Genomic DNA, 19,161 nt, shown 5'->3' on the forward strand with positions numbered 1-19,161 from the left:
TGCAGTGACATGTAATGGAGGAGCACCAGCCTCTTATATCACAAGGTAAGAGCCGTCATGTGCAGTGTATACACGTGTGTGCAGTGACATGTAATGGAGGAGCACCAGCCTCTTATATCACAGGGTAAGAGCCGTCATGTGCAGTGTATACACGTGTGTGCAGTGACATGTAATGGAGGAGCACCAGCCTCTTATATCACAGGGTAAGAGCTGTCATGTGCAGTGTATACACGTGTGTGCAGTGACATGTAATGGGGGAGCACCAGCCTCTTATATTACAAGGTAAGAGACGTCATGTGCAGTGTATACACGTGTGTGCAGTGACATGTAATGGAGGAGCACCAGCCTCTTATATCACAAGGTAAGAGCCGTCATGTGCAGTGTATACACGTGTGTGCAGTGACATGTAATGGAGGAGCACCAGCCTCTTATATCACAAGGTAAGAGCCGTCATGTGCAGTGTATACACGTGTGTGCAGTGACATGTAATGGAGGAGCACCAGCCTCTTATATCACAAGGTAAGAGCCGTCATGTGCAGTGTATACACGTGTGTGCAGTGACATGTAATGGAGGAGCACCAGCCTCTTATATCACAGGTAAGAGCCGTCATGTGCAGTGTATACACGTGTGTGCAGTGACATGTAATGGAGGAGCACCAGCCTCTTATATCACAAGGTAAGAGCCGTCATGTGCAGTGTATACACGTGTGTGCAGTGACATGTAATGGAGGAGCACCAGCCTCTTATATCACAGGGTAAGAGCCGTCATGTGCAGTGTATACACGTGTGTGCAGTGACATGTAATGGAGGAGCACCAGCCTCTATATCACAGGGTAAGAGCCGTCATGTGCAGTGTATACACGTGTGTGCAGTGACATGTAATGGAGGAGCACCAGCCTCTTATATCACAGGGTAAGAGCCGTCATGTGCAGTGTATACACGTGTGTGCAGTGACATGTAATGGAGGAGCACCAGCCTCTTATATCACAAGGTAAGAGCCGTCATGTGCAGTGTATACACGTGTGTGCAGTGACATGTAATGGAGGAGCACCAGCCTCTTATATCACAAGGTAAGAGCCGTCATGTGCAGTGTATACACGTGTGTGCAGTGACATGTAATGGAGGAGCACCAGCCTCTTATATCACAGGGTAAGAGCCGTCATGTGCAGTGTATACATGTGTGTGCAGTGACATGTAATGGAGGAGCACCAGCCTCTTATATCACAGGGTAAGAGCCATCATGTGCAGTGTATACACGTGTGTGCAGTGACATGTAATGGAGGAGGACCAGCCTCTTATATCACAAGGTAAGAGCTGTCATGTGCAGTGTATACACGTGTGTGCAGTGACATGTAATGGAGGAGCACCAGCCTCTTATATCACAGGGTAAGAGCCATCATGTGCAGTGTATACACGTGTGTGCAGTGACATGTAATGGAGGAGCACCAGCCTCTTATATCACAAGGTAAGAGCCGTCATGTTCAGTGTATACACGTGTGTGCAGTGACATGTAATGGAGGACCAGCCTCATGAATAGAGATGAATAATCACGTGGCACTCACCCTCCAGTAAAATGCTTACTTTACTCAGGAATTCAGGTACACGGTAAGTGGATGAAGAAGGCAATGGCCGTTTTGTGCTGTCCACACGCCTGATCCATTCATTGACCATGTACTCACTTTCTTGAATGAAGTAAGGATTTTACCGGAGGTCAGTGTCATGGACTTCTTCATCTCTATTGTATTAGCCAAAACAGAAAGCTGCTTCTTCCAGTTCCAGAATGTTCCTGGCTCCGTTCTCCATTACTGACTTGCCATCCTCATCTGCTTGTTCAGTCATTTGGGTACTGGCGCACTTTATACCTAGGTTCGGTCTTCCAGTGCCTAATTCTCTTCATGTCTCTCTTCTCGAGCTGGTGGGCCTCAATAGTAGATCTTCTACTCTTAGTTCTTCTCTAGTCGCTTCTGAAAATATTTGAGGTAAAATAAAATTAGTGGCAAAACATATTTCCTAGTTGAGTGGAAGAGTTTCTGTCCAAAAGAAAGGTGATGGGAGCCGGTGGAGAACGTTCACACTCTTCTGTTAAAGAAATTCTTGCAAAGGACCGGCCTGAAGGAAAGGCGATCGAAGGGAGGGGGTACGTTTTTTTGCTTACTGTCCATGGCTGTCACTGCCCTGCTGCACCCTGCTGGTGTGGACGCCACATCACTCACAGTGCTATCCAGTGTCCTGGTCATCAGCATCCTCTACAAGTTGTGGCCTGTATGCTCCTGCCTAGCCTTCCAATATCTTTCTCCTTGAGGTGCTCCTGTCCAGCCTTTTACAGAGCCAGCTAATTCACTTCCAAATCCTTGGGGGTCCCCAAGTATTTAACCCCCTTCCCTTCCCAGGTAGAGGGTGCCTAAGTTTAGGTTCCCTGGTGACCAGCAAAGGTATTTTTTAGTTTTGTGCTTCAGTGATTTGCCTGTATTATTCCTGCAGATTGCAGTTCTGTGCCTATCCTGCCTGTGTTTAGTTTAGTACCTAATCTGTCTGCCCATTCTGTGCTCCAGTCACGTTCCGAGCCTTGCCTGTGCGTCCACCGCTACCCCACCCGCATCTGTGTCTAAACTCATCCATGTTAACTGTGGGCTGCCTGGAACTTCAGAAACCGGTTTCCAGTCCTGGTGCCCGTTCAGACTGCTCCTAGAGTTTTGGTGCTTGCTACATTGAGCTCCTGGTGCTTGGACCAAAATCCCTGACCCCAGTAGGTCACCTGTCAGCTACACCCGGAATATCCCAGGAGGTAGCGCTTGCTTCCCTGCAGCAATGCCAAATCCCTGTACGGGGCTTAAAGGATAACTGTCATATATATATTTTTTTGGAGTATCTGTTGCTAGGCATGGTCCGTCTATCTGTTGCTAGGCATGGTCCGTCTGTCTGTTGCTAGGCATGGTCCATCTGTCTGTTGCTAGGCATGGTCCGTCTATGTGTTGCTAGGTATGGTCCGTCTATCTGTTGCTAGGCATGGTCCGTCTATCTGTTGCTAGGCGTGGTCCGTCTATCTGTTGCTAGGCGTGGTCCGTCTGTCTGTTGCTAGGCATGGTCCGTCTGTCTATTGCTAGGCATGGTCCGTCTATCTGTTGCTAGGCATGGTCCGTCTATCTGTTGCTAGGCATGATCCGTCTATCTGTTGCTAGGCATGGTCCGTCTATCTGTTGCTAGGCATGGTCCGTCTATCTGTTGCTAGGCATGGTCCGTCTATGTGTTGCTAGGCATGGTCCGTCTATCTGTTGCTAGGCATGGTCCGTCTATCTGTTGCTAGGCATGGTCCGTCTATCTGTTGCTAGGCATGGTCCGTCTATCTGTTGCTAGGCATGGTCCGTCTATCTGTTGCTAGGCATGGTCCGTCTATCTGTTGCTAGGCATGGTCCGTCTCTCTGTTGCTAGGCATGGTCCGTCTCTCTGTTGCTAGGCATGGTCCGTCTCTCTGTTGCTAGGCATGGTCCGTCTATCTGTTGCTAGGCATGGTCCGTCTATCTGTGGCTAGGCATGGTCCGTCTATCTGTTGCTAGGCATGGTCCGTCTAGGTGTTGCTAGGCAGGGTCCGTCTCTCTGTTGCTAGGCAGGTCCGTCTGTCTGTTGAAGGACAGAGGACACAGAAGCACGCAGCGTGCAAGGTCACATTCCTGACAGCCAGGGACTGTAAGTAAATGATTAGAGCCAGGTCCTCCCCAGCAGCTGATACCAGTGCCTGGGCTGTGTGCACTTCTCCCTGTCCCTGCGCTTGGCAGACGCTCCCTCACTCAGCAGACCTGGAGAAGCAGAGTTGGAGCAGCGCAGAGCAGGGAAGGGAGATCTGCCGTCTGCTCAGTGTATAAATGACAGCAACATGTGGTAAGAGGACCCCTTTGTGCTGCAGGAGATTAACCCTTTAGGGGGAGGGCTCTGGTTACTGACACTTTTGGGGGCTATTGTTACTGGCTAGTGCAGGCGGGATTAGCCTCAGGGGGAGGGCAGTGGCGGCCATCTTAACTGAATAGTGAGATTGCAGTTTTATGCAGACTGGTTGCTAAGGGCTGAATCTTATTAAATATGGGGTAAGTCAGTCTAATAGTAACTGATTCTGGAATATCCTGTTATTAGTAACTACATGTATGAAAATTGAAATTAGGGTCTAAATGTGACAGTTATCCTTTAAAGGGTGAATACTAGTGGAGCGCTGGAATAACGACCCTTAGGTTTAACCGAAAGCCTAACCAGTTGGCACAGCAGGTCCACACTCACACACAGGAGCCTTGGAGGGGAATAGAGATGTAGAGCTTTCTCTAACACCTCAGTGCCTGATGGAGAGGAGGCTGGGAGTAGTTGTTTTACTTCCTCCATGTACTGTGTCTGACTGATGAAGGTCTTCACTGTGGGTTTTCTCGTTAGGATTTTACCTCATAAGTGGAGGTGTCATTGTGCCTGGACGAGGTTCTAACACCTTTTTGTTTGTTAGGGGACTCTTACAAAATCCCACCATCAGAATCCCTGACCCCAGTGAGACGGCTGCCAACCACACCGGGACTATCCCTGGAGGTAGTGGTTTGGTTGCTTCCCTGCAGTGAAGGCCAGATCTCTGTACAGGTGTTAAAGAATGAATACCAGGGGTGCACCGGAATAATGCCATTAAGGTTAGTTCAAAGCAAAACCAGGTAATTGGCACACTGGGTGCACCCTCACTGATCTGTTACCAGAGACTTGGAGTCTGGTGGAGAGGAGACTGGGAGTAGTTGTTTTACTTCCTTCATGAACCTTGACCAATGAAATTATTCACTATTGGTTCTCTCTCCACAAATTTAAAACATAAGCAGAGTGACGAGGCCTTGACAGCTTTTTGTTTGTAGGGCACTGTAGGATGCGCTTAAAAATATACTGTATCCTCATCATCAGAATGTATTGTTATAGAGAAGGAGCCGTCAGCCCACTGCCCGTCATTCACTCGCATATGCCAGAGGTTACTTCAGTCTGTGGCCTGCTCGGTGCTGGGACCTTGGCACAGGTGGTGAGGAGCAGAACATTGATCACTAAACCTAGAAGTGAAGGAGCTGAGAGAAGGGTCTGATCTATAGACAGATCTACAGGAGGCCATGTATGCAGTCACTGTCTGCTTGTGTCTCCACAGATGGATCCAGGAGTAGAAATCCACCAGAGAGATGTCCCCGTCCTCTGTATTCCCATGACTGTCCAGAGGAGAAGCTCCCGGAGAACCCTCAGGTAGATGGAGCTGAGCCCTATACACATCTATATAGGGGGTCCTGCGGTCATAGAGGGGTCATAGATTGTGGGGGTCTCTTCTGTGGATCTGTTAGATTTCCCTCCTGTCTGCTGTATTGTACTGAATTGTTACAGATGACAAATCAGGGGGAAGATGTGACTGATATTAAAGTGGAGGATGAAGAAGAGTGGATGATGGGCGATCCCCCGTGTAAGAGTGAGGTGGAGGAGGACATTCCAGGAGATGTCACCACAGGTATGGAATCATGAATGGAGAAAGCGACTTCAGATTCTGTCCTTGGTGCCTTCAGGGCAGGAGGAGAATCTGATCTCCGGCTGCTCTTTGATTGGAGATGTCCCCATCCCATCATGAAGTGTTATCCAGGTGACGGTGATCTCTGATCAGATTCTTCTCTGATCCCGGCTGTTCCTGCAGGACATGACGGTCAATCACATTCACACACCCACTGGGGATTATGTGGGCACAGCGTTTGTGGCTGTGCTGTCATGTACCTCATTGTGCAAGAAAGGGTTAAGCATCACTTTGGGCTCGTCAGCAGACATTACAAGAAATCCTGACATTTTGGTGATTTCCTTTGTAAACAGTTCAAGCAAAGAAATTAGTGAAGAAATCTCCCAATAATAACAGCGGAGAAGAAAGCTCCTCATCTTACTTCTATATTTCATAAGAGGCTGGGGGCAAGAACTGAGGAGACATCTGACAACACACAAGGTCTCCTGACAACTCTGCCCACTAGCCAAAGGGACATGTTGTCTTCAGGACTTTCCAATAGTACAACCTTAGGCTGTGATATCAGCAGTCAGATGTCTATAATCTAGTGCCCACTATACAGCTCTCCGGGAACATGTCTTCTGGGGGTCTCCTATAAGGGTCTATGGAGGGAACCTTTCCCCCCTTATGCCGTCCCCTCTGAGCGGTGACAGGTGACCTCTATAGGTGGGGGAAGCCTATATCTCATGAATACACTGGACTTCTGCTTTAAAGATGTTTGGTTGTGGTGTTTTTTGGCTTCCTGTCGGTGGACTCCAGTCCTCAGCTCCATAATTATCAGGAAGCTCCGATGTCACATGTGATTATTGTACAGACACAGACGTCTCAGTGATGATTCCCTGCACTCACAAGACACTTCATTAGGTCACCTTCTTAATTCTTGATAGGACCCTCGTTCCCCTTAGAACATCCTGAATTCTTAGTGTAATGGCCCCAACAAGGTGCTGGAGACCTTTATTACAGGTTCTGATTGATGGCCTCTCTCTGTCTATTCCACTGCATCCTACAGATGTCTATAAACCTGAGATCTGGTGACTGTGCGGCCATTACACCTTACAGGTCACATTGTCATGTCACCCTGAGACGTGAGCTTCACCTGATGGCGCGGGGAACCTGTCACATGGAACATGGTGTCTGAGCTGCAGGCAGCAGGTTATAGAGCAGGAGATGAGCAGACTGATATATAGTTTTTTGGGAAAAGATTCAATAAAGCTTGTAGTTTATACATTTTGAGACGGTCCTATCAGTGATTGACAGCCTCCCCTCTATGACTGTGCATATAGAGATAGCTGTCAATCACTGATAGCACCACCTCCTTCACTTCAAAGTCCAGAATGTGGGCTTCCCTTTAAATGCAGAAACTTGCCGTGATCAGATTGTCCATGACAATAGAGGGGATGTCTCACTAGATTTCACAAACTGCATATAATATGAAATAGATCTTTTAGACCTGATGAGGCCAGTGTACTTACTTTGACACTTTCCACACAAAAAAACTGAAAAAAGGACCGGCACAACTGATATAATGTGGGTGCTACTTACCTCCTGAAACAAAGTTTGAACAAAAAGGAGAAAAACAGGGGCAGAGGAATAAAGTGGAATCAGTATATTTTTGTATAATAAAGCAGATTATTGAGGAGTGGTCCACTTTGTACCTCTGGCCCTGTTTTTCTCCTCTTTGTTCACAATGCCTGTATGATACTTTTTCATTTCTATCTGACACTAAAATGAGCAGTTTTTGCCCAAGTGGAGAGCGACATCACTAAAGGGTTCTGTATCCGCAAATATAGCCTCAGTTCCTGTCCAGCTATAGGACCTATCTCCTCTTCTGACATGCCTGTTATAGTAACTGCATGCATTCCCAATGCCTTGACAATTCTGGATCCGTTTTTCATATAACTCTATATTATTAGTTTCCTCTGTTATTCCTACTTAAAGTTTATGAATGAATTGTCAACTGGGTGTTAGATGTTGGGGATGTAGGGGCGAGGCCAGACGGCACATGGAGACGTGCGTCTCAGGAGCTCCGGCCAAGATCCTGATCTTCAGCCTGTCCCAGGTACCAGCATCGCCGCTTCACACAACTTATAGATCCATCTAATGACACAGAGGTGCGGATCATCTACCCCAACCACCCACATGCTGAAAAAAAGGTAAAACCCCGCTGAAACCAGAGCAGGAAGTACGGGCCCAACATGGCGCTGGGTAGTAGGACAGACGTTTGCCGGCGCGGCTTGAGAAGTTTGCGCATAAACCTCAAAGGAGCATGCAGGAGAGGTGGGGAGGTTCAGAGGAGGCACAATCAGCCTCAGATGATAATGAAAATTACTCAGATGAGGAAAAGCCAGACCAGGGGTCAGAGATGGCTTAAAGCAATCACAATAGCACAGTCCATAAGGAGCAGAGTCAAGGGGATGAAAATGCAGAGCCCACCCTGAAAGATGTAATGGCAGCAATAGCAATTCCACACTCAAGAGCCTGAATCTACAATTTGGGAGCCTTAAAGAGGACATTTCTATAATACGTCATGATTTACATAAAGTGGCGGAGCGCGCTACTGAGGTGGAACGCAGGGTGTCGGAATTCGAGGATGGCTCTAAACTGCTTCAGAAAGCTGCCAAAATAACCGCAAAAGATATAGCGGCGCTATACGCCAAAGCAAATGACCTAGAAAACCGGTCGCGCCGGAATAACATTAGTCTTGTGGGGGTACCAGGAAAGGCTGAAGGATTAAATCCCACTGAATTTGTTGAAAAATGGCTAGCTGAAAAGTTCCAAGATAAAGGCCTCTCTTCTTTATATGTCATCGAGCGTGCGCATCAAGTTCCTACTAGACCGTTACCGCCTGGTCACCCACAAAGATTTTGCATTACAAGGACAGAGACAACATATTTAAAAAATCCAGGGACCATCCAGAGCTCACGATCAATGGGATAAAGATCTCTATATTCCCTAATTATTCATCGAAAGTACAGAAGAAAAAGGCTCACTTTGTGGATATGAGAAGAAGACTCCGTTGATTGCAAGTCCAATATTCAATGATGTTTCCGGCCAAGCTGCGGGTAGTAGCTTTAGGTTCTACGCTGTTCTTTGAAGGCCCAGATTCTGCACTACAATGGTTGGGTGAGAAGGAAAGACAACTCGGGAATCAAAATGTGGACACAAAGCTTTTACCTACTGAGTGGATAAAATCTAAATTCACTGTGAGGGGTTAAATCTAATAAAGTGGCAGTTGTGGACTCAGAATGGACTTCTCGGGCCTGTTGCTAGGGACGTCTCTGTAGAGGAGCGTGAGTACTGGAAGTCATCTGCAAAGACTGTTGGGCTAGTTTCTTTGTGTTAGCCCTATGCTATGAAAGTATTACTGCTAAATCCGAATGTATTTTAGTTTCTTAACGGGGGCGGGGGAGGGCCGGCTTTTTCCGGTATCAGAATACTAATATTGACGCGGGTACATTACAGGGATAGGATTATGGAAATGCCTGTCAGACATTCATGTAAACTGAACAATTGGGGTGGCTTCTTAGCTGGAATGTGCAGGGAATGGCGGCATAACATAGAGGCATATGAAAAGGCTCTCAGGAATTGTTATTCCATGGGGAATGCAAATAGTTACTACAACAGAAAACTAAACTAAAATTAGAGAAATGGTGATAGGTCCTTTTTATTTGAAAAACTGCTTCCAGTGCACCTCCTCCCCTGCTGCTGATATCTCACACATGCTCAGTACGAGCTGCAGTAAAATAACGCTGTAATTCCACACTAATTCTGCTGCTGGAAGAAGGAGGATCTCTGACTACCCAGCCAGGGAAACTTCAGCTTGTACTGAGCAGGGGGGGAGGTGCACTGAAACAACACGCTGACCAGGCCTGGTTATTTAATGACCAATTAATCTTCTTTTATAATATTAGTGTCAGATTTAGAGACCAACACATTTTTCTGTCAATGTATCTGGTTGAAGGATTGTTTTTTGTGTGACGAGTTGGGTATTGTTTAGATTTTTTTTTTAGGGAGAAATTTTGGGTCTGATTTAGAAGAAATGGGTCAGCAAAGTTATGTATGATACTCTGGGGTCTCCTAGGACTGTATCCAACCATAGGTAACAGTAGCTTTGCAAGGCAGAAGATGTGCAGCTCTGTAGGGGTAGTAGTAGCGGCAGTAGTATCAACAGGAGCAGCAAGGTATGGAACCTGACAGACAAGGCAGGAGATGTGCAGCTCTGTAGGGGTAGTAGTAGCGGCAGTAGTATCAACAGGAGCAGCATGGTATGGAACCTGACAGACAGAGCAGGAGATATTCAGCTCTGTAGGGGTAGTAGTAGCGGCAGTAGTATCAACAGGAGCAGCATGGTATGGAATCTGACAGACAAGGCAGAAGATATTCAGCTCTGTAGAGGTAGTAGTAGCAGCAGCAGTATCAACAGCAGCAGCAAGGTATGGAACCTGACAGACAGAGCAGGAGATATTCAGCTCTGTAGGGGTAGTAGTAGCAGCAGCAGTATCAACAGGAGCAGCAAGGTATGGAACCTGACAGACAAGGCAGGAGATGTGCAGCTCTGTAGGGGTAGTAGCAGTAGTATCAGCAGCAGCACGGTATGGAACCTGACAGACAGAGCAGGAGATATTCAGCTCTGTAGGGGCAGTAGTATCAACAGCAGCAGTAGTATCAACAGCAGCAGCAAGGTATGGAACCTGACAGACAGAGCAGGAGATGTGCAGCTCTGTAGGGGTAGTAGTAGCAGCAGCAGTATCAACAGCAGCAGCAAGGTATGGAACCTGAGAGACAAGGCAGGAGATGTACAGCTCTGTAGGGGTAGTAGTAGCAGCAGTAGTATCAACAGCAGCAGCAAGGTATGGAACCTGACAGACAGAGCAGGAGATATTCAGCTCTGTAGGGGTAGTAGTAGCGGCAGTAGTATCAACAGCAGCAGCAAGGTATGGAACCTGACAGACAGAGCAGGAGATGTGCAGCTCTGTAGGGGTAATAGTAGCGGCAGTAGTATCAACAGGAGCAGCATGGTATGGAACCTGACAGACAGAGCAGGAGATGTGCAGCTCTGTAGGGGTAGTAGTAGCGGCAGTAGTATCAACAGGAGCAGCATGGTATGGAACCTGACAGACAGAGCAGGAGATGTGCAGCTCTGTAGGGGTAGTAGTAGCGGCAGTAGTATCAACAGGAGCAGCATGGTATGGAACCTGACAGACAGAGCAGGAGATGTGCAGCTCTGTAGGGGTAGTAGTAGCAGCAGTAGTATCAACAGCAGCAGCAAGGTATGGAACCTGACAGACAGAGCAGGAGATATTCAGCTCTGTAGGGGTAGTAGTAGCAGCAGTAGTATCAACAGGAGCAGCATGGTATGGAACCTGACAGACAGAGCAGGAGATGTGCAGCTCTGTAGGGGCAGTAGTATCAACAGCAGCAGCAAGGTATGGAACCTGACAGACAAGGCAGAAGATATTCAGCTCTGTAGAGGTAGTAGTAGCAGCAGCAGTATCAACAGCAGCAGCAAGGTATGGAACCTGACAGACAGAGCAGGAGATGTGCAGCTCTGTAGGGGTAGTAGTAGCAGCAGCAGTATCAACAGGAGCAGCATGGTATGGAACCTGACAGACAGAGCAGGAGATATTCAGCTCTGTAGAGGTCGTAGTAGCAGCAGCAGTATCAACAGCAGCAGCAAGGTATGGAACCTGACAGACAAGGCAGGAGATGTGCAGCTCTGTAGGGGTAGTAGTATCAACAGGAGCAGCATGGTATGGAACCTGACAGACAAGGCAGGAGATGTGCAGCTCTGTAGGGGTAGTAGCAGTAGTATCAGCAGCAGCACGTTATGGAACCTGACAGACAAGGCAGGAGATGTGCAGCTCTGTAGGGGTAGTAGTAGCAGCAGTAGTATCAACAGGAGCAGCATGGTATGGAACCTGACAGACAAGGCAGAAGATGTGCAGCTCTGTAGGGGTAGTAGTAGTAGCAGCAGTAGTATCAACAGGAGCAGCATGGTATGGAACCTGACAGACAAGGCAGAAGATGTGCAGCTCTGTAGAGGTAGTAGCAGCAGCAGCAGCAGCAGTATCAACAGCAGCAGCAAGGTATGGAACCTGACAGACAAGGCAGGAGATATTCAGCTCTGTAGAGGTAGTAGTATCAGCAGCAGCACGTTATGGAACCTGACAGACAAGGCAGGAGATGTGCAGCTCTGTAGGGGTAGTAGTAGCGGCAGTAGTATCAACAGCAGCAGCAAGGTATGGAACCTGACAGACAGAGCAGGAGATATTCAGCTCTGTAGGGGTAGTAGTAGCAGCAGCAGTATCAACAGGAGCAGCATTGTATGGAACCTGACAGACAGAGCAGGAGATATTAAGCTCTGTAGAGGTAGTAGTAGCAGCAGCAGTATCAACAGCAGCAGCAAGGTATGGAACCTGACAGACAGAGCAGGAGATGTGCAGCTCTGTAGGGGTAGTAGTAGCAGCAGTAGTATCAACAGCAGCAGCAAGGTATGGAACCTGACAGACAAAGCAGGAGATGTGCAGCTCTGTAGGGGTAGTAGTAGCAGCAGTAGTATCATCAGCAGCAGCAAGGTATGGAACCTGACAGACAAGGCAGAAGATGTGCAGCTCTGTAGGGGTAGTAGTAGTAGCAGCAGTAGTATCAACAGCAGCAGCAAGGTATGGAACCTGACAGACAAGGCAGGAGATATTCAGCTCTGTAGAGGTAGTAGCAGCAGCAGTATCAACAGCAGCAGCAAGGTATGGAACCTGACAGACAGAGCAGGAGATATTCAGCTCTGTAGGGGTAGTAGTAGCAGCAGCAGTATCAACAGCAGCAGCAAGGTATGGAACCTGACAGACAGAGCAGGAGATGTGCAGCTCTGTAGGGGTAGTAGTAGCAGCAGTAGTATCAACAGGAGCAGCATGGTATGGAACCTGACAGACAAGGCAGGAGATATTCAGCTCTGTAGGGGTAGTAGTAGCAGCAGCAGTATCAACAGCAGCAGCAAGGTATGGAACCTGACAGACAAGGCAGGAGATGTGCAGCTCTGTAGGGGTAGTAGTAGTGGCAGTACTATCAACAGAAGCAGCACATTATGAAACCTGATGGATAAGGCAGAAGATTTATAGCTGTGTAGGGGTAGTAGCAGTAGCATCAGTAATAAAGTATAGAACATGATGGACAGACAGCAACAGTGATATTTTTAGGCCAGTGATAAGAAGCCATTGTCAGCAATGGTAGATCTATTTATTGGCATTAGCAGGAGGTGTGTGAACATTTTCACCGATCCATGCCTGATACATTTTCACATATGTAATGTCTTCTACACTTGGAGTACAATCTTGCCCACTTTTTGTGATGAGGCCAACTCTCATTTAGAATTCCCTTTGTGACAGTATGCTGAAAGCAGGAGAAGACAGTATACCGATAGTAAACTAGGCTTAGAAGGCCATGTTAAGACTGAATCAGTTTGTCCAGGCACTGAAGATTTTGCCTATGTGATTTTAGATTTTAGTCTGAGGCTGAAATCTAATTATTATTATTATTATTTATTTTTTTAAGCTAAGGACACAACTGGATTTAAAATGAATGCGTTATACAGTGCCTCACATTCCTGCTGGATCCATTTTGAAACCTATTAGGAATGTTATAAGTTGGTTAACTTTATGGTTGTTAACTTTAGTGAAAAGAAAACACTAATTCCAATTGTTCTCTTAACAGAAAATCCCAGTAAGAATTCTGAGGAAAACTTCACGTTATCACCAAATTATAATGTAGATGATGAAGACATCATGCAGCGCTCTTCAAGAGAAAACCCCATTAATATTAATGTATATCCAGAAGTTCACATTACAGATCTATCATATAACCCCCTTCATCATGAGGAACCTTCTGACCAGTCACACATTGTTGCCATAAGTAGCGGTCAGAAAGGAGGTGAAAGGTTTCAATGTGGTAAAGAGTTCACAAAAAGCTCAGATCTTTCTACACACAGAAGAATTCACACAGGGGAGAATCCATACTTCTGTTCTGAATGTGGGAAGTGCTTTGCAGAAAAATCAAGTCTTGTTAGACACAAGAAACGTCATAGAGGGGAGAAGCCATATTCATGTTCAGAATGTGGGAAATGTTTTACAATTAAGTCACATCTTGTTAAACATCAGAGAAGTCACACAGGAGAGAAGCCATATTTATGTTCAGAATGTGGGAAATGTTTTACAATTAAATCAAATCTTGTTAAACATGAAAGACGTCACAGAGGAGAGAAGCCATATTCATGTTCAGAATGTGGGAAATGTTTTACACAAAAATCACATCTTGTTAGACATGAGAGAAGTCACACAGGAGAGAAACCGTATTCATGTTTGGAATGTGGGAAATGTTTTGCACAAAAATCAAATCTTTTTAAACACCAGGGAGTTCACACAGGAGAGAAGTCATATTCATGTTTGGAATGTGGGAAATGTTTTGCACAAAAATCAAATCTTTTTAAACATCAGGGAGTTCACACAGGGGAGAAGTCATATTCATGTTCAGAATGTGGGAAATGGTTTACACAAAAATCATATCTTGTTAGACATGAGAGAAGTCACACAGGAGAGAAACCGTATTCATGTTTAGAATGTGGGAGATGTTTTACAGATAAAGCAAATCTTGTTACACATCAGAGAATGCACACAGGGGAGAAACCATATTCATGTTCAGAATGTGGGAAATGTTTTATTACTAAAGCCAGACTTCGTTTTCATCAGAGAAGCCACACAGGAGAGAAGCCATATTTTTGTTCAGAGTGTGGAAAGTGCTTTACAGAGAAATCAAGTCTTGTTGTACATGAGAGAATTCACACAGGACAGAAACCGTATTCATGTTCAGAATGTGGGAAATGTTTTATTACCAAACCCAAACTAAGAATTCATCAAAGAAGTCACACAGGAGAAAAGCCATTTTGATGTTCTATATGTGTAAAATGTTTATTAATAATAATAATAATATTGTAGTTGAATCAGAATTGCTCACCCTCTAGGTAATATGGAATAGGGTGCTTTAACTACTATAGACTCACCCTGTCTATTGCAATATAAACATTTTTGAAGGAATGTATGTTAGGCACACCTAATATCTAGGCCCATATATGGAAACACGATAATCGTGTAAAATATTTAATATGGTAAAATATTCAAAAACAGGGATTCAAAAACAAGTCTCAATATTCCTAAACACAATACTCCTAAAAGTCATATAAATAAAATACAGCAATGCATATATAGGTAATTCATAAAGCTTATATATGTTGCCAACATAGTTGTTAGTTCAAGAAGGAATATTAGATGCTTGCAGTTGGTACAGTATAGTCTCTTTGCTTTATCTTTATATGTATAGCAAACACAGTTCCAATATTAGTAGTGGCACAGCTTCATGTGCGTTACTGTTTGGTGCTCTGCAGCGGGGTCTCGTAACTGGCGTCCTGCCTGTGTGTGTGCTCAGAACGAGCCCTTACCTCGCACTTCCTGTTTCAGTGGGAGCTGTTGCAGTGATTTTTGTTGGCCACTAGATGGCTCCCACAGATTGTGTGTGGTTTGTAGATGTCGGTATTCAGACTGAATACTGCAGATTTTTACAGACGCTGGAGCGCTCCTTATTCGTATGTAGTCCATATGCATCTGTATAGTACGGGGGACTGTAGATACCAGACGCGTTTCGGAGTCAAACTTGTACTCCATCAGTGGTAACAGACTCCCTAATAAATGTGACCTTATATACCTCTCTTGAGGCTTTTATAATGAGGATTCATTTGAAAACCTGAAACGGATTTTCTTATTATTCTTCCATTACAGGTATACATAGCTGCCCTTGGTATAATATAGTTAGAATGACTGACATAACAAAAATGCACGATTGTAAATGCACTATAATTATGGCTACACAAATTTATATATTTTACCATTATAATACAGTTTCTATACATCTTTCATATTTTGGTGAACTTGCACTCCCAATAGTTGGATATACTTATCTTCTATAATGTAATGCAGTTATATTACAATTTCTGTGCGTTTTTTGACATCTTTTATATTTATATTAGGTTTTTATCATTAAAGATATCCCCATTTCCAATACATGGTCAAATTATTATTTTTTAGATGTGAAGGATGTGATCCCCTATAGTGACCTTACACATATATTACGATTATTGTCTGTTTTTGGTACAGATACTTTTGGAAAACCATATCTCGATTTCTATATAATAAAGCTATATATTAAAGCTAATCCCCTGAAGTGTGTTATGATTACGTTACGATTTCTGTGCATTTTTTGTGCGTTATTTAACATTCCTAAAATTAACTATGTGCCTATTTCCAATCTTTGATATGATAACTTCTATAGGCTTGTGTTACTGGTCCTATACGTTTCTTATGCAGTTTCGATGCATATGTGAAAAATATCTCCATTTCCTTTATAGTAGACCAGAATTCTTGTCCAAATAGCCAAGAGGTGTATATATAATTGTATATAATGCTGCATTATCCTATATAGATTATACATAGGGGAGATCTCTTATTTATGTATTTCAGCCTTCCTGAAAAAATGAAAGTATTTTGATGGTTGTAAACTGGGAGAGGCCCACCACCAAGGGGGATCGGAGTGGTATCTCGGCCAAGAAAACTGCCAAACTGCATCATGTGAGCGCCATGATGGTTGGAAGAATACATTCCAAAGCCAAGAGGTGGACATCCAGGCAAAATATCGGAGTCAACAAATCAGCTTATCACAATGTCTATCAGTTCTGTTGCAACAAACACAGCAGTGTAGGTGGCCCGTATGCTTTGTAATACTGAGATCACAGACGTCCGTGTGACGTGCATTACTCAAGTCTGGAATCGTGGCCCGAAAAAAGGTGAAGAAACCTCAACTTTAATATCATCATAAGAAGCATCGGCTCAAGAAGTATACGAACAGTGGACAGTAGAAGATTTGAAACGATGAGATGAAAGTCGATAGACTTGGCTCTGATGGGTGCAAATGTATCTGGAAGAAACAAGGAAAAGGGGGATAACAGATCGAGAAATTGAAGGAAGTTCCAGCAGGACAACGACCCGAAGTATATGTCAAGATTGGAGAAGAAACGGTTCAATGACAATAAAGTAGAGGTGCTGGATTGGCCCCCACAGTCCCCAGACCTCGACCCAATCGAACACTTGGGGTTAGAGTTAAAGGAAAAGCTGTATTCGTCCCTAAGTGAGTCACCCAGTATCCACCAACATTGGGAACATGTAGAAGAGACCTGGGAACAGATTTCGGTGGAGACGTGCTTGAATCTGATTGAGAGCATGCCCAGAAGGATTCAGGCCGTTTTGAAAGCCAAAGGTGGATTAAATACTAACAAAATAATACAAATTAGATTTTTAGGAGCAAAACAGTAACAATGCAGTTACATGAGAAGAATCTGCAGAACTAATCATATGCTAAATAGCTGCAAGTCCAATTTATGTTTGAAATATCCAAGATGATTGTCTATAAAACGATGGTAGTCTCAAGTTCAAAGTGGATGGTGAGATATGGAGCCTGAAACAAATCTACCTAATGCTTTTTTTTTTTCTTTTAAAGGGGTTGTCTCATCTCATCAAATGGCCCTTGTACTGCTTAAAACTTTAATACAAGTGACTTACCAATGTAATCCATTTGTCCAAATTGCCCCTTTGTCAGTGTTTATTCTATTTTTCCACCTCATTATAGATTGCTCGTTGTCAGTGGTTACGGCCATGCAGCAGCGATGACCGTGCTTATTCACTGTGGAAAATTGATCTGGCCTCTGTAGTGGCCGGGATAGTGGAAGCGCGCTGAGACCCGTCCCGGCCCCCTGTAACTGTGCTTCTAGTTAGTGTAGAACAGCTCCAGGGCATGCACAGTAGCCCTGGAGATGTTGTACACAGCTATTTCACTGATGTCTTCATAGCAGCGTCGGCTCGGGAACGCGCTTGCAGAGGCAAACTGTGTTAGGATGACGACATCACCTCTTGCCTGTGCGAGCACGTTCCTCCATCAATCACACTCCTAGCCAACTTCCCCATACACGTCAGGAAGTCCAGGGCTGGTGAGCAGTGGCAGCCCTGAACTTGCAAGGTGAGACAACACCTTTACCATAAATTATTCTAATTCTATTTTTCAGAACATTTTATTAGACTTTCTCTATGTAATGCAAAAACTCGGGTTTGGTGAATAATAAAAGTATAAAAAATAATATATAATTGCACAAGAGCAACACAGTTATATGGTCACAATATAGGAAGATATCTGTTTTTAATGACTTGACTTACATTTTACATCTAAGGCCTGTATCTGTACACCAACAGATTATCTGACTGATCATTGGTCAGATGGCCAGTTACACGCACAGATCTTTTGTCATGCACAACAACTATTGGTCTGATTGGACAGATATTGGTCAGATAATCTGTTGGTGTAATACAGGCCTTACACTTATCTTACAGTTACTCTTGTTTCTTTGATTCATTTTCATCTTGAATATGTGTAAAAAAAAACGGATCTGGCACCATTGACTTAGATATTTTTTTGGGTGCCAAATCCGGTATGTTCAGTTTCCCATGCCTCACACAAAAAGGCCGCTTGCAGCAGTTTTGTGTCAACATGGGATTGCGACAAACCGGAACGGAATGCATTCTGGTGCGCTAAATTGTTGTACAATTTTGTCCCCATCTCACTAAACTCTCCCTCCTTCAGTCTGTCCTAAATGCAGCAGCCAGGCTCATCTATCTGTCCACCCGCTACACCAATGCCTCTAGCCTGTGCCAGTCTCTTCACTGGTTGCCCATCCACCACACAATACAGTTTAAAGTTCTCACCCTCACCCACAAAGCTCTCCATCATCTCCATCTACCACCCTACGCATGCTCTCCGTTCTGCCAGTCATCTAAGACTAACATCCTCCATAATTTGAACCTTTCACTCCCGTCTTCGAGACTTTTCTTGAGCTGCACCTGCTCTTGACTACCCCGGATAATCAGGTTAATTCCCAACTTCCTCAGCTTCAAACATGCCTTAAAAACACATAATTTTAGGCAGACTTATGTTCCCTAAACTGACTTTTCCCGACTTACCTCCCCCCTATTCTTCAGGACCGAACCCCATCTTCTGACAGTTATCCCCACACTCAATCTGCTGGCCTGAAAGGACACTTTTACTTGATGGATGAGCACTTGCTCGTTCATTCGGTGATCGTGGCACCTTTACACAGGGCGATTAGCAGGACCAAGAGTTCTTAGGAAGGCTCCTTTACAATAATTAGAAATTAATGAATTTCCCAAAAATCTTTTTGGGTCAGATTTTATCAATGCAACCATCAGATTTGGTTCAGTGCAAAGAAATGTTGTGCAAAGGTATTCCTATGGTCCTGAAAAGTCTGGGGTCTCCAAGGACTGTATCCAACCTCTTTCAAGCAACTTAGCATCAAGACAGAATAAATTCGAAGCAACAGCAACCTGCATATTGGACCAGTTATAAGTCCGGAGAATGGGCACAGTCCAGGCACAACTGAACCTGGTTGTTCAGACAATGTGTATCCATCTGCTGATGTGCTTCAGGTTGGTGCAGTGGTTGAAAAAACTTCCATCATGTTCAGCAAACTA

The 19,161-nt window shown here is 44.8% G+C and overlaps 1 protein-coding gene across 2 annotated transcripts in view; it reads left to right on the plus strand.

The window, feature by feature from the left end:
- The window catches only part of LOC122924972 (zinc finger protein OZF-like), a 32,777-nt gene extending 17,053 nt beyond the window's left edge, over window positions 1-15,724 (plus strand). Inside the window, exon 4 of one of the 2 annotated variants that reach the window (XM_044276519.1) lies at window positions 13,508-15,724. In XM_044276519.1, coding sequence (XP_044132454.1) covers window positions 13,508-14,466 — 959 coding nt within the window. In that variant the 3' untranslated portion in view covers window positions 14,467-15,724. Of the gene's footprint in view, window positions 1-13,237 lie in introns of both variants that reach the window. The other variant, XM_044276518.1, reaches the window with a different exon arrangement.
- The last annotated feature ends 3,437 nt before the right edge of the window (window positions 15,725-19,161 follow it).

Source organism: Bufo gargarizans, chromosome 1 (assembly GCF_014858855.1).
Source record: "Bufo gargarizans isolate SCDJY-AF-19 chromosome 1, ASM1485885v1, whole genome shotgun sequence".
Lineage (NCBI taxonomy): Eukaryota > Metazoa > Chordata > Amphibia > Anura > Bufonidae > Bufo > Bufo gargarizans.